Source organism: Passer domesticus, chromosome 1 (genome assembly GCF_036417665.1).
Source record: "Passer domesticus isolate bPasDom1 chromosome 1, bPasDom1.hap1, whole genome shotgun sequence".
Taxonomy (NCBI): domain Eukaryota; kingdom Metazoa; phylum Chordata; class Aves; order Passeriformes; family Passeridae; genus Passer; species Passer domesticus.
The window spans coordinates 128,096,913-128,111,804 of NC_087474.1; the positions used below are offsets into that span (position 1 = coordinate 128,096,913).

A 14,892-nucleotide genomic window follows, 5' to 3' on the forward strand; every position below is an offset into this window, starting at 1 on the left:
CCTCACCACTCTAGAAATTCCTTGCATTTCTTCCAACCACTGCAAGTGACAAATTCTTCCCATGTGAGGTCTATGTGCTTTCCTTCTTCCTTCTGCTACTTCTTGTCCTTTTTTGACAGATGCCCCCAGGCAGCTTCACCCCATACTTCACCTGTGTCCCCACAATTCACTCCACTCCATCATTCCTAGGGCACAGTGTCTGGAAGTATGAGGGAACAAAGAACTAACCTGCCCAGCAATTAGCAGTTATTCTATATGAGAAGCACTATGAAGAATTTAAAAAGATTATTAAAAAGACAAATGTCTTTGACACAGATAGAAGGAAACTCATTTGCATTACACAGGCCCCAATTCTGCACAATATTTTGGCCTCCTTTAGTAGCCAAGTTCTCATCTCTCTCAGTCACAGAGGAGTGTGAAGCTTAAAATTTTGTGCTCTGTAGCTATGTTAGAAGTTGGACATGGCTGTACATTGGTACAGCAGAGGTCTCCTGAAATGACAGGAAGGAGAGAATTTGGGGAGTTCTGACTAGACTAGCTTGTTGTCTCAATGTAAATAAGGAGAAAACCACTACCCTGGAGGAGAGAGGTAACTGAAGGATGGGACAGATAAACAACGTTTCACTAAGGGGAAAAAAGATAAAGATATTTTAAAGATCAAAGAGGAAGTAAAATTCACAGAAAATAAGTAAGAACAGTTTTAAGAGATCTTTTAAAGCACACAAACTGCAGTCATGTCTATGGTTTTTCTAGCTTGTTTTTGTTGATTTTTTTCCCCCTTGGAGACATTCAACAAATGAGAACACATCTGTCTAGGCCTATGCAAAAAAATAAAAAAGAATCCAGCCCTTTAACAACATAAATGGGTTTACATCTTACCAAATACATATAACAAACATCAAAAATATTATGAACATCTAACCAAATGGATTAGCAGAAAGCTGGATCCAATCACCTGCTTGAATGAACACATTTTGGTTCATTCCTAATTGACTCATTTCATTAGCCAAAGCCAACCTTGCAAGGTAACACTACGTGGCAATGCCTTACCAGTGTAGATGCTGGCATTGGAAGCTGGGATGCCAAACTGTGACTCGATGAACTTGGGAATGAAGGTAATAAAAGCTGTGACAATGGCACTCTCAGCTGTGTATGACAAACTCACAAAAAGGAATGTCATGTTGCTTAAGATCCTGACAGCTGCTCTTGGAAGCTCTATAAAATGACAAAAATGACAAACGAATGTTATAAACAATGAGTGAGAAACAAAAGCAAACTGAAACAGAACCAATTGATTTTCTTTGAGACACACTGGCAATAATGGCTTGCTAGCAGCTGGTACATTTCTAGACAGAAGGGAGAGTGCATACTTGGGAGTGCAGCCCTTGCTCCCTGCTCTGACCCCATCTGACTGCCTCGCTCAGGGCCACGGTCCCACTTGGCACAAACACAACTGAGGTGTGCATCAAAAAACCATCTGAAAGAACAGATAGTAACACCACAACAGAAAGAAAAACACGAATAAAATGTAGAGATTTTGGAATTATTCTGTTATCTTGAGATTTTCTGTGAGATAACACATGTCACACTGCTGAACTGACAGTACTGAGATTTGCACTCCATAAGAGGAAAAAAGATCCTATACTCTCCCTGTTACTCTCTGCTTCAAGGACCATGCTCGGAAAGCTGGGTTAATAATAATCTAATTTGAAAGGGGTACCAAAATATTTTTAGTTAAACATTTTTCTACATTATTTAAAAGCATTTACAATGATGCAGACAAAGCGTAATGAAAAAATTACATCAGTAATATCAAGGAATCTCAACATACATTACATATAACTCAATATTCTCAGAAGGGATAAAGCAATCAATTAAAAATGAGACTACATCATTAACTTAAAATGAAAAAGGATTCATAGATGTTGCAATTATTCTCAAATCAAATATCAAACCCCCATGAAATTCAGCACTGTAGTTAAATTAAACATTTACATACTTTTAATTTAGTCCTGCAGTCAAATTATCATCACCCTATTCAGTACTTAATTTTTTTTATTAGATGTCGTGATTTTAAACACATCTTCTTTTCCTTGGGGCTTTTTTTTACCCCAGATCAATTTTTTTTCAAGTATTATATCTAACCTACTACAGTTCTGATCTTTTTCATTTGCTTTTCACTCAGTACAGAAATAGAATAGTGTTTGAATCAAAGCCAGCTGAATTCAATGACAAGAGCACCCATTAGAAATACATGTTGAGCAAGGACAACTGAGAATTTTACTCATGTTAAAAGTTGTCAAGACAAAAATCTGTCTCACTTTCTGCACTGACTCCAGTAGGTTATCTGTATAAAAGCAAACAGAATTTCACTTGTCATGTCAAAACTTGTCAAGCTGCAAATTAGCACTTAAGTTGTCTGACCGCATCCAGTATTAGCTTATGCCAGTTGTCAAAATTTATACTGAATTCATTATGAGTACTGGGTTTATAATTTTAATGTAGTCAAATGCTCTCCTGCTACATATATGAAGAAACATATTAAATGTTAAATTCAACATTTGGTGGAAATAATTAATGAATAAAACATATTAAGAAGCAATCACATATTTTAATCTTAATGATTTTTACCACCTACAGCATTAAAAAATATTTGGTGCTGTTTGCAATAGAAATAACAGGAGCAAGCAGTTATGACCATGCTGATGCTGCTGTGAGAAAGGAGTCAGGAAACAAAAAGAAGGATTGGTCCCACTGGCAACTGAGCTACTTAGTGGCAGCTGCTCACCTGGGTTTAAAATGTGGAAGAAAATAAGGTATCATCACAGAGAGAAAGATAATTTTGCTAGCATGATGAACTGACTGCTCTTTGTAGAAATGAATTGGTAGCTCTTGGCCGAGAGCTGAACTGAAGGTCTTTGCTAAATGGATTATTTTAAAGTCTTGTCCAGACATCGTAATATTGGTAAAATTTGCCCTTCCTGATAAAACAGAGCTTCAGGAAAATGTCTGCTTTAGAATTTTCAGTCAACTAGAGAATTCATTTGGCAAAGAACTGCAGAGCTAATGAACATTTTGCTCTGGCAATGTAGAGCTGTATGTAGAGCTATACTTCTGTTGACTCCTACTTACATCTCATCTGAGCGCTCAGGCTAAAGGTCATTATTAATTTCAAAACTAATTAGTATTTTGAAATGGGATTTCTCCTGTTAAGTAGATAAAACTTCATGTCTTGGAATAAGCACAAATTCCCTTATACCCACGTGAAGGGCTCTTCAGAGAACAGCTCTGCTGATTACTATAAATTTTGGCATGAAATAAAGAGTTTATTTCTGCATGCCACACTAATGCACGCCACCTGGAGCACTTAAGAGTTGATCTTCGTGGTTTAATAACAGCAGTTGTCTGTCATACAAGGGAAAGTTGCTATATAGTAAGAAACTTGGAAATAGAAACACATATTCAGAGTTAGACTTTCCCTGATTTCCTCCCATGATCACCATCAAACCCTGTGTGACAACATCTGTAATATACTTCTGAATTTAAAAACCTATAATAAAAAAGTACTATTAAGTAACTCATTATCTTTCAACCACAGTAACCGTAGTAAAAAGCGAGAATGTTAAAACTTTAAGGATCCTTTACACTACATAATCCATCATGCTTTTAAAACATTTCTATGTCAAATTATTTTTGTGTGGCTAGCCATAGGCCTAGGTTTTGATTTCAAGGCCATTATTAAACCTGTCAGTTTTGATTTTTTGGAAAGACATCTTCAAAAGACATTGCAGGTTTTTGAAAATTTGCATCAGAAACAAACCTACAGAAATTGCAATTTCCCTCATTCTGACATCTAAACTAATAAACCTCTATTAATTACACTCCTAGAACTAAAACAATCTTTTAGCATGGCTGTTTATATTTCTGTGCAGTAACTCAAATTTTAACATCTCATCTTTTTTTTTTCTTTTTCCCCCAATAACCTAGTATATAACTAAGAGTAAATTGAAATCTGCCTTGCTGGACTGGTTTGCTACACTACTGGCAATGTTCTTTCTTTCATGGTCTTTGACAGTATTTTTTCTCTGGTCAGTATTAATTTTTCTTTCACTCATGTGCTGGACCACTGCTTGATTCATGGTAAGGGAAAAGCATAAGAAAAATCTGCAAGTAATACAAGTATTCATAAATATTTCTCTAAGCAAAGCACTGTAAACAGAATTTCAATAAAAACTCAAATAATTCTGACTTCACCTCCTTTTTCAACATTTAAAATAATTTCTTTTATCCCTGTTCCTGCACACCCAGCCCAGGGCAATGCAATGAATACAATCAGGTGAATAAATCATTCCAGTCTACAGCACTGTCCTTCTGCAGTCCATCAGAAAAGCCTCTTGTAAGTGTGAGGCAGATTTTGGCCAGAAGACCTCCCTCCTGCTGGTGCTGCCAGTCTGGACAGCACCACCCAAGCCTGCAGATTTGGAGAGAGCTGGCTCCATACTGAGGTCTCAGGGGCAGCTTCCACTCTTGTGCAGTACAAAGCAGAGCCAAGATTTGAGACAGAATTTCTGGTTTGTTTATCAGAATGGAAACCAGCAAAGTGACACACAACTATGTCAAATATATCCTGCATGGAGCTAATCACTAATCTCCAGAACAGTATTTTGCCATTTTGTTATCGACCCACACACCATTTAAACAACCTCATTCAACTCTCAGGACAGGCCTTAAGCACCTGGGTGGTGGCTGGATCATTGAACAGCCCCTAATATCCCATCAAGAGAGGAGGGGTTCAGAACCAGTTTGATATGAATATCACTTATTTCATTTTGATTTAGAGCAGGTCCTCAAGGCTCCAGTTAGCACTGCTCATCATTGCATGGAGCTATGCCAATTTTTTTTCTATTTTGAGCTCTTCAGGACAGTGTAAAAAAGGACAAGAGGGAATTGCCTTGCTCAAGGTCAGTGGCACTGCAGGATCTCCAGCCCATGGTTTGTTGAACCCTCTGACATTCACAGTGCTCAACAAGGGCCCCCACACAGCCCACAGTCTCCTCCTCCTCTTCTAATGCCTGTCCACTGATCTTCAGCTAGCACAGAAACTCCACTCCAGATCCTTGGCAAAGCACTTCAGTGGGCTTATCCTGCCACCACAAGCCCCTCAGGAGCTTCTTTTATCTCTGCTGATGCCCTGACAATCATTATTATCCTGTCTCTGCCCCTCACAGGATCTCACCAAGGAAGGCACAGGACAGCTGGTAGATGTGACAAGCCAGACAGGAATATTCTATATTTAAGAAAGGGCTGTACATAGGAACAAAGCAAAAAAACTCCAAAGACTACAAAATACATGTAATTAATTAGATTAATTATTTGATTCAGATTAGATCAGTATTTTATAAGTAACATATACATTTGCTTTCTAAACAGTGCTCCTTTATCCAATTGCACAGTAAGTTCCATTACAGTGGTAAGTGAAAGGGACTGCAGATACAATTGCCATGGTACAAAACCCTAAGGGTATTTAGGTAATAATGAAAACAGTAGTTTTGTCTGCTCAGATTCATGTGTTATCTGCACATATGAGATTGAACCGTGGTTTATTCATTATAAAACACCTCTAGCTCATGTAATATGTAATCTACACTACCTCTATTTTTCCCAGTAAACTACATCCCATTTTCTTCCTCCCATGACCTACATACTCTTTTATCTAGTACTTTTGATACCTGATTCAGAAGCATTCTTCAGCTCACATTTTCTACTTGAAACGTAAGTAAGAAAAGACTGAATTCCAAGCCCTTGCAACTTGAAACAAGTGAAAAAGCAAAGTTGCATCTGTATTTTTATCTGATTTCTCCTCTACCATGGGCCAAAATAAAGCTCAGATCACTGAAGTTTGAGGCTACTTGCAGATGGAGCCAGTTTTGGTTTATTTCTTCAGCTTATACTGGCAGTCAGTGCAGAAAAAAAAGACTCTTATGACTTTTTGATACCTTTTCATTTGCATAGAGAATTAATTAGGAAATTAGGACAAGTTAGAACAAGACAAAAATCATTTTGCCAGGCTTCCCAGGTAAGATGAGATCATACTGGAAGAAGAGAACAGTTACTTTCCTTACCAAAGCTGCACAGATCTCAGAGATTTGATGGCACTGACCTCTGTCATGGCAGACTATGACATCATTGATATTTATTAGTACAGGACAGAAGATATGACCTACTAAATCAACAGTCTCCTGGCTACTGCCTAAGTGGAGTTTCTGCCCACAGTGCTATAAAAAGATGAAGCTCTGAAATTCAATGGAAAGTATAAAATGTTCACTGCATCTCAGAAGAAGCAATGCTAAATGACTTAGACACATATGATCCTTTTTTCCTTCCCACTATAAATAAAATTACCTCTGAGAAGCTTGAGGCATGATCTTATTCCATAAAGCCCACTTAAACTGGAAAAATAATTAAATGATAGTGCATTCCTGCTGCAGGCCTTCTTTGCTAGAGTAACTGACACTGAATGGGAAAGCTATTATCAGCTTATAGAAAAATACTTTTCCTGCTTATCTCAACTAGCTTGCTATCTTTCTGGCATGTTTCTTTTCACTGTTCCACATGGTGAAGTTTCTCCTCTAAAGAAAACTAAAAGTTTTGTATAGTAAAAGTTTGAATTTGGTAGCTCCATTAATATATTAACATAGAATTTTATAAAATGTATGTTATACATATAGGCAGATACATACCATTAAAAAGTCTCCCAATCATTATAGCCTGGACTTATATCCAAGTAAAGAGTAACACTAATGTCTATTTCAACAAACACTTAAAAGTTTTGAGTTCAAGTTATGTCTGATGGTACAATAGATATTTCATGGTTTCTCCCAGTTCCAGCTACATTTATCAGGCTACCATGAAATGGCACAACCAGCATTTGCATCATAGAATCCAAGGAGGACGCAACAGCACTAACAACAAAATGGCACTGAGGCACATTCACTCTTATCCTACACTATTCAATTTTATGATGCTGTTAAGTCTGTATTGTCAATTTAAATTCTATATGCTTCACATTAATCAATTTGTAGCAACACTGCCCTTCTTCCCCAGGCAATTTGTCAATGATTATTACTTACTGTTACATTTTACAGTAATGGTTACTCCTTGAATAAAATAAAAATCTCTACTACTTGTCAATCTTTTGATCTCTTCACACTTCAAAATTAGAACAGGTTTTATTTGTCTTAGCCCTCAGAAAATAGTTTGCAGTACAAAACAGACAGGAAAGGAATATGAAACAAATCATCTTTCTGTATGAGCTTACCCAAATACATTAACATATTTGAACTCACATACTAGAATTCTTTCTACTTGTGTCACTTACACTGTGGAAGAGCAGGTTATTCCGAGAAGTTCAGCTTATAAAGCAGGTGTGACAATTGCAAACTCTAAGATGCATAAATACATGTGGTAGGGGTCCTGTAACTATAGGAAATAGCCTATCTGTTTGTTACAGGTACACAAACACTGACAATTCAAGGAAAGGAATGTCTTACAGTCATTGCTGGACCCTGTCATTTTAGAGGATGAGCATCTAGTAAAATCTCAATAGCAAAACATAATAGCAAATATAGGATGTCAAAACTGCCTTCACCTGCACCCATACAATCCTGGATGACCCTGCACACCATAGCTAAAGCATTTATAAATTAAAAACAAACTTTACCTTTAACATTCTCTCCAAATCCCATAGAGGCAGAAACTGAACTGTCTGTTTCTGTTTTGCTACTTGTTTTCTCTTTCATCACGTCATCATCACTTGAAACATCATCAGAATTCATCTTCTTTTTCTTTTTTTTATGTCGAGGAGGGAGCTTTTTCGGAAAGGTAAACATGGGAAATATCACAAGGAGCATAGCAATGGCACAAAGGAGAAATCCACTCCACCTAATGCCAGGAAAACAGGAATGGAAACAAAACCAAACACATTACATGAAACAAAAAATCAAAGTTACTGTTAGAAGCTGCACTGCCTGGAAAGACACATTTGCAAAATATGAAAAACTGACACTAAGAGTAAAGAACTGGAGTGGGGGAGAACCTTTACTGCACTAAATTCCTTAATCAGAAGATGTTTCTGTTGGCTTATTTACTGAAAGGTATTTATCCAGGACTCACCAAATTTTATTAAATAGTGTCAGCTTTATGTTACCACAAATTTTCGGGTTTGGTAATTTTTCAGTACCAAGTGCTGAGAATGAGATATTAACTTTGAATTAAGCCTTTCATAGATAATTCCCAGTAAAGCAATATAGTATATTTCTGGAGAACACAGAAAAAGCTATCCATGTCATGAGAAAATAAAATGTCCTGATAGATACTGTTCTGCTTTCCAGTGCCCACCTCTGACTGCCCTGACTGTCCAATTCTCTCCCTTCACAACTGAAGAGTTCCCAAAGCCTGAATGTAAACAACTGATGTGCTACAATTTGTGCCAGGGTTTATGCCCAAAACTCTGTTCTGTGACTGCAACCTAAAATAGCCTTCACAAAGAATTTCTTCTTCTCTCCCTCTGTATTTTAAATATGGGATATAAAAATAACCCTGAAACGATCCCTTGGCTCTCAGGGAATGATCTGGGACATACCCACAGATGGGACAATGTGTGAGACACAGAGCAGAGCTTTTCAGCTGCATACAGTTGTCCTCCCTGCAGCCAAAAAGCTTCATGGACTTCACCACAGCACCACAGATGGGCAAAAGGGCTGCACCAGAAAGTTCTGTGGAGTTAACTCGAGTCAGCAGCCAGAACACCAATGGCAGAGTGTCAGATAACATTTCTCCTCTAACATTGAAAGACTAAGGGAAACATAACCTCACACAGCTGGTTCCATAAAGAAGGACAACCTCAGAATCCACCCACAAACTCCTTCTTACATACTGGAAGTGCAGTTTTCATTACAGACTCATCCCATTGTACCAGGTTTACACGGCAAGGTTTTGATAGCACAGTGGGGACTGCAGGGGTCCCTCTGTGAGAAGATGCCATGAGCTGTCCCATGCTGGACAGAGACAGCTCCAGCCAGTTTTAAAACAGATCCACCACTACCCAATGCTGAGCTTACCAGAATGCTTGTGGCAGCTTGGTGTTCACTTACTTAAGAAAGCGAAAAAAACACTGCACAGCAACTGTGTGAAGTGAAACAGCCCTGCAGACCCAAGGTGAGAGAAGAAGGGGAGAATGGGCTTCAAGTGCAGAGATTCACCTGCAGCCACAGGACGAGACCACGGTATCCAACCCCAGACTGTGGGGAATCCACACTGGAGCAGGCTCAAGCAGGAACTGTGGCCTGTGGAGAAGAGCCCCTGCAGGAGCAGGTTTTCAGGCAGGACATGTCACCCACAGGGGATACTGCAGGCTGGAACTTTCTGTTCCTGGAGGACTGCACCCCACAGAAAGGAGCTGTGCTGGACCAGTTAATTAAAGACTGTCTGAAGCAGAAAAGGGGCAACAGAGACAAGGTGTTAGAAACTGACCACAACCCCCTTTCCACAGCCCACTGCATCACTCCAGTGGAGGATGTAGAAGAGTCAGGAGTGAAGCTGAGCTTTGGGAGAAGGAAGGAGTGGGTTGGAAGTGCTTGTAGGTTTCTTTTTAATTCTTTCTATCCTACTCTGTTATTAACTGGTAATAAATTAATTTGCCTACGTCAAGTCTACTTGGCCCATGATAGTAATTAGTATGGATTTTCCCTGTCCTTATGTCGACCTATGAGCTTTCCACCATACTTTCTCCCTGTTCTGCTGAGGAAGGGGAGTGAGACAGAGCTTGGTGGGCACCTGGAAGCCAGCCAAAGCCAACCCACCACACAAATCTACACTGGTATTTGGAAGTTCCAGTGAAGTCAATCATGTTACTATAACAGCCAACCACAACAATGACAGCTTTTTCATTTCAAATCAAGTTTCCAAAATTGCAGTGAGTTGACCCTGGCTGGATGCCAGGTGCCCACCAAAGCCATTCTCATCACTCCCCATCCTCAGCAGGACAGGAGAGAGAAACTGTAATGAAAGGCTCCCATCAGCTTCAGGGGAATCTCTGCTCTGGCACCTGGAGCACATCCACTTCCTCCTCTTCTTCAATGACATTGGAGTCTGCAGAGTTGTTTCTACCACATATTCTCGTTCCGCTCTCTTGTGACTGCTGCCAGTGTTGCACATGTCTTTTTGTTTCCCCCTCTTAAATCTGTTATCCCAAAGGTGCTACCACCACCACCGATGTTGTAAACCTTGGCCAGCCTCCTCTTGGAGCCGGCTGACATTGCCTCTCTCAGGCAGAACTGAAGTTTCCAGGAGCTTCTCACAGAAGCCACCCCTGTAGCCCTCCTGCTACCAAAACCTTGCTGTGTAAACCCCATACAAGAACAACTTTTGCATATTTTTCCACTATTAATTATATATTTGTTCAAATTTTAAAACATTTTAAATTCTGAGTAGACAGAACTTCTTGCACAAGAAATAAAAAGCATTTGGCCTCATATTTGTAATGCAAAGATATTGCAAACTTTATTTTTCAATGAAGACAAATTCATATGCAATGTTTTGCATGATAAATGATTACACGGGCAAACAACAAATAAACAGCCATGTGTAACACTATTTTTATTAGAAGCTTATAGGAAGCTTTTGCAAGGCAAATGTAAGTGACTGAAAGTTTTGACTAATTTTGATATTATGTAAACAGAAAATCCTCTATTCATTCATTTTAGCTGATAACATACATGGATTAGAAAGCAGACTTTTAGGAGGATTAGTCAGCACTGTCAGACAAAATAAATCCGTAGTCTGTATAAAAATGTAGCAACATCCCTTTCAGAATCAAAAAGGCAGAAGCTGCAAAGGCACTGATCAAAGAAACAATCTGTGGCAATAATATGCAGAAATCTGCAACCACCCACTCAGGAGGAAACAGCAAAGGAGATAGGGCCTGTAATGTAGTACGAGATGAAATTCAAATCCAAAGGGACCATTATGACAGCATACCAAATGCTGGAGATGTCACAAATGCAGCACTGGATGCAATTATCTCACCATCTACACTTCACAACTTCCTGGAGAAATATCAAAGAATTGGAAAACAGACAAAAGACTGTACCAAAAATAAAAAGGACACCTACAATGGGAAACTAAGAGGTCAGAACAGGAACTTAATTTATTTAATTAATTTAATTAATTTTAAAAACCCTTGATTTTCTGTCTTCTGAAGTCAAAGAAAATATGCAGAAGAATACCTCAAAGGCATCCGCACAAGCCCTAGGACCTCAAATAAAGCAATTAAAGCTAAGGAAGGACCAGACAATGCTGAAGGAATTCCTTTAAACTTCTTGTGTGGAATGTTGATGAAAGACTATATAGAAAGACCCAAGTATCAAACAGATTTTGAACTAGGAAAACACTCAGAAAAGTGTCAGCAAAAGAAAATTTGATTCAAAGCACCTGACAGATCGCCAAGGGCTACTCCACAACTAATGAGGTCCCAATATAGCACATTAACAGTTCTCAAAGACAACAACATGATGAATGATTTCTAACAGATATCCCTACAGTTATCACATTTGAATAAAAAACAGTTTCAAACATTTGATGGGCTGGCATAGACAGATGGCTTGTAATTTAGCCCAGAGCACCTACAGAAACCCCAGGTGTGCAAAGCCCAGGAGCAGAAATCCAAGTCCTGTGAAACTCAAGGAATAATCAGATCAGACATAACCCTGAAAAATAACCATTTTACTTTCCCATGTGGCACGAGAGATAAACCAAATTACCCGTCCTGCAATGTTCCTAGAAAGGAACAGCTTAAGGAAAAAAATAGGCTATACTGCTTTTATTTTAGCCATATATCATAGTTGCTATACTCACTATTTTGTCTGCAAGCACTGCCTCCTCTAACAATGGAAATTGTTAAATTGGGTCCCACGATAAGTTACATTAGGAACCTTACAGCTATAATAAAGAAAAGATAGGAATCAAAGACTCTGATTCACTTCAAAGGAAACAAGACTCAGAACTCTCATATATGACTTCCCATTAAGTTATCTCAATTGAACCATACTTTTAAAGTGTGTCAGCTAAAGTAAGTGTTGGGCTACTCTCACATTTCAAATTGTTAGATTGCATAAATAAAAATAAACTTGACTACGCAGCACTTCCCTTCAAGGAGAAAATGTCACAATCCCAGAAAATACATTTCAGTGAAATGAAAGTCTACACTTCTGGAATTCTCTGCAACCAGGCAGTTAGTGAGTAGCAAAGGACAAAGGTTTAACCCTCACAGTCTTACTTTTTTTTTTTTTAATGGGTAGGCATAGATTCAGAAAGAGAAAAGAGAATGAGACACAAATGCTATGAACTCCACTAAGCTTTTACAAGACGCCACCACAGATTGTGCAACAAATTATCACAGACTTGATAGCATTTGATACTCCTCAGAAATTTAAGAGAAAGAAGTGACATAGTCAAAAATGAAAGAGAAATAAAAAAGACCTGGAATATCCTTTAAGGAAAGCCAGACCCTACAGATTTAATCAACAAGATTAAAAAAAGAAAACTTTTAATTACTTTTACTGACTTTCTTGCTTTGGCTACTTTACTTTTGCTGAAACTGCTTGAGCTAAAACTCAGTTATATCAGTGGCTGTCAAAAGTCAAAAGTTTATCCCACATTCACACAGCCCCACTGATTTCAATTAACAAATATATTTATGAGCCTGTTTGAAATTTCTGCCAAAAAGTACTAATCAGATGCTGATTACCAGTTCTGACATGTCATTAAAAACACATGAAGTATAGGAATTCTATGAAGAATGTGTAAAATTTTTCTTTTATTCCAAATTTTTTATATTATATATATTATACATTATTCCAAATCTTTATAGACTAGTCCAAATTCTGACATTGCTGCACACTCACAGAGCAGATCTTGCAGTGAGATAAGTCAGTAGATAAATCAGAGCATGGAGTTGTTAACCCCAAGGCCACGTTCAGCTCTCAGCTTTGCCTTTCTCTTCCTGAAAATTTGACAAAACAGGGCAGCAATGCTCTTGGACTAAGCAAGACCAATAAATCGGGACTAAATCTTTGAAGGTTTAAAAAGCCTCCAAAGAGAGAATATTTCATACCTAACTGTCAGGAAAGATCACTGCAGAATAAACAGAAACAGATACAGACAGACTGCAATGGCGCAGTGACAAACGCTAACCCAGGGCATGAGAACTGACATTGCACCCTACACCTACAAGGCAGAGGTGTCTCCCTGGGATAATGAACTACAGGTTTTCTAGGATTGCATGAAAACTTCAAGGCAGATTTATGACTTATCTGAGAAAAGACAGTTAAAGCCTCCTCAGGATGTGCCTCCTCAAAGACACATTTCCAAGGAGGCCACATCCCAAAGGCTGCCTGAAGACATCAGCTAACAATTACAGCTGCTACATCTCAGTGCTGCTGGAAGCCTACTCCTTATTCTCCTAGAGAATAATGTGATGCTTTACAGCATCTGCTGCCAAAACACAAGCCATCACCCTGAGAAACAAAGACTGGAAAGGGCATGTTCTGACCCCATCCTATCTCCTTCACCTGGAATAAGATCAGCAAAGTCTAGTGCTTCTCATCTGGGCAGCAGAGCTCAGTGTTTCATGCTGCCTCCTCTGGAAAACCAAAGAGATTAATCCAACTTCCAGTAACAAGGAGTCAGTTCTGAGCAGCAGAGACCATCTATGACCTCCTGCAACACCAATATCCTGCCCTGCCATCTCTGTGATCAGCACTGTCAGTCCGTGCCCACTGTGGTCAGGGACAGTCCTGAACAGCCAAACATAGGGGGTTTTCCATGCAATCCTGTGGCAAACCCTTCCTCTCTGTCAGAGGCTAGTGTGTAGTAATCAACAGAAACATCATCTTCCTCAGCCTCCTTCCACAACCTTAAACAAGTCCTCAAGGGATAAAATCTTCCAACCTGTCATAATTCCCTACTGGCAACTGAGAGAATAGTTTTGAAAAATGCTTGATCCTTACCAGTTTCCAATGAATCGGGGATCGCTCTGGTCAATATACACAGCTGTCCTAGGATCAACATAGAAACCAATAAGGAGTCCTCCTAGTAAGTATCCAGCTGCAGGTCCAAGTGCTCCCATTACGTACATGATGGCTGAGGAAATAAAAAGTCAGAGATACAGATCAACAAAATTAATGTTTCACTATTTATTTACATGTGAAATCACAAAATAAATTATGTTTCTTTAAGCAAGAAGCTCTGCACCCTAAGACTTGAAGTAACCTTTTTTTCAACCAAGGCAGCAACTTCTGCCTAAGTCATGTATCAATAAGAAGATTACTACTTTCTGTATATTTTCAGTCAAATCATGCAAGTATACACTATTTTGGTATTCTGGATGGAAAGTATACTTGACTTGCATAAGATTTTTCCTATTTGGTAATATTTCCTTTAAATCAAATCAAAATTATTTAACATATAATTTTTTTAGAAGTCTAACTGATGGCAGGGAAACAGAAATGCAGAGTAAAAATAGTAATCAGAGAGCAAAATACAACATTCTAATTTAGTTACCAACAGTCTAATACTGTGTATAAAAGAATGGTCCATTTTAAGAAGTCAAATATCCCTATTCCAGAGATTGACAGAATACAGGTTCACAAAAGGAAAGTGCTATTTAACTAACTTGTTATCTTTCTATGGTAAGGTCACCCATCCAGTGGATGAAGAAAAGGTGGTGAATGTGGTTTTTCTGTACTTTAGGAATACTTTTGATACTGTCCCTCACAGCATCCTTCAGCACAACTTGTCCAGCTGTGGGATGAGTGGCTGCAGGCTGTGCTGGGT

The 14,892-nt window shown here is 38.6% G+C and overlaps 1 protein-coding gene across 1 annotated transcript in view; it reads right to left on the bottom strand.

The window, feature by feature from the left end:
* Positions 1-14,892, bottom strand: part of SLCO5A1 (solute carrier organic anion transporter family member 5A1) — a 74,850-nt gene that overhangs the window by 26,801 nt on the left and 33,157 nt on the right. Inside the window, exons 3-5 of the mRNA XM_064388802.1 lie at positions 14,067-14,199; positions 7,721-7,941; positions 1,051-1,215 (exon numbers count right to left, since the gene is read on the bottom strand). Coding sequence (XP_064244872.1) covers positions 1,051-1,215; positions 7,721-7,941; positions 14,067-14,199 — 519 coding nt within the window. The remainder of the gene's footprint in view (positions 1-1,050; positions 1,216-7,720; positions 7,942-14,066; positions 14,200-14,892) is intronic.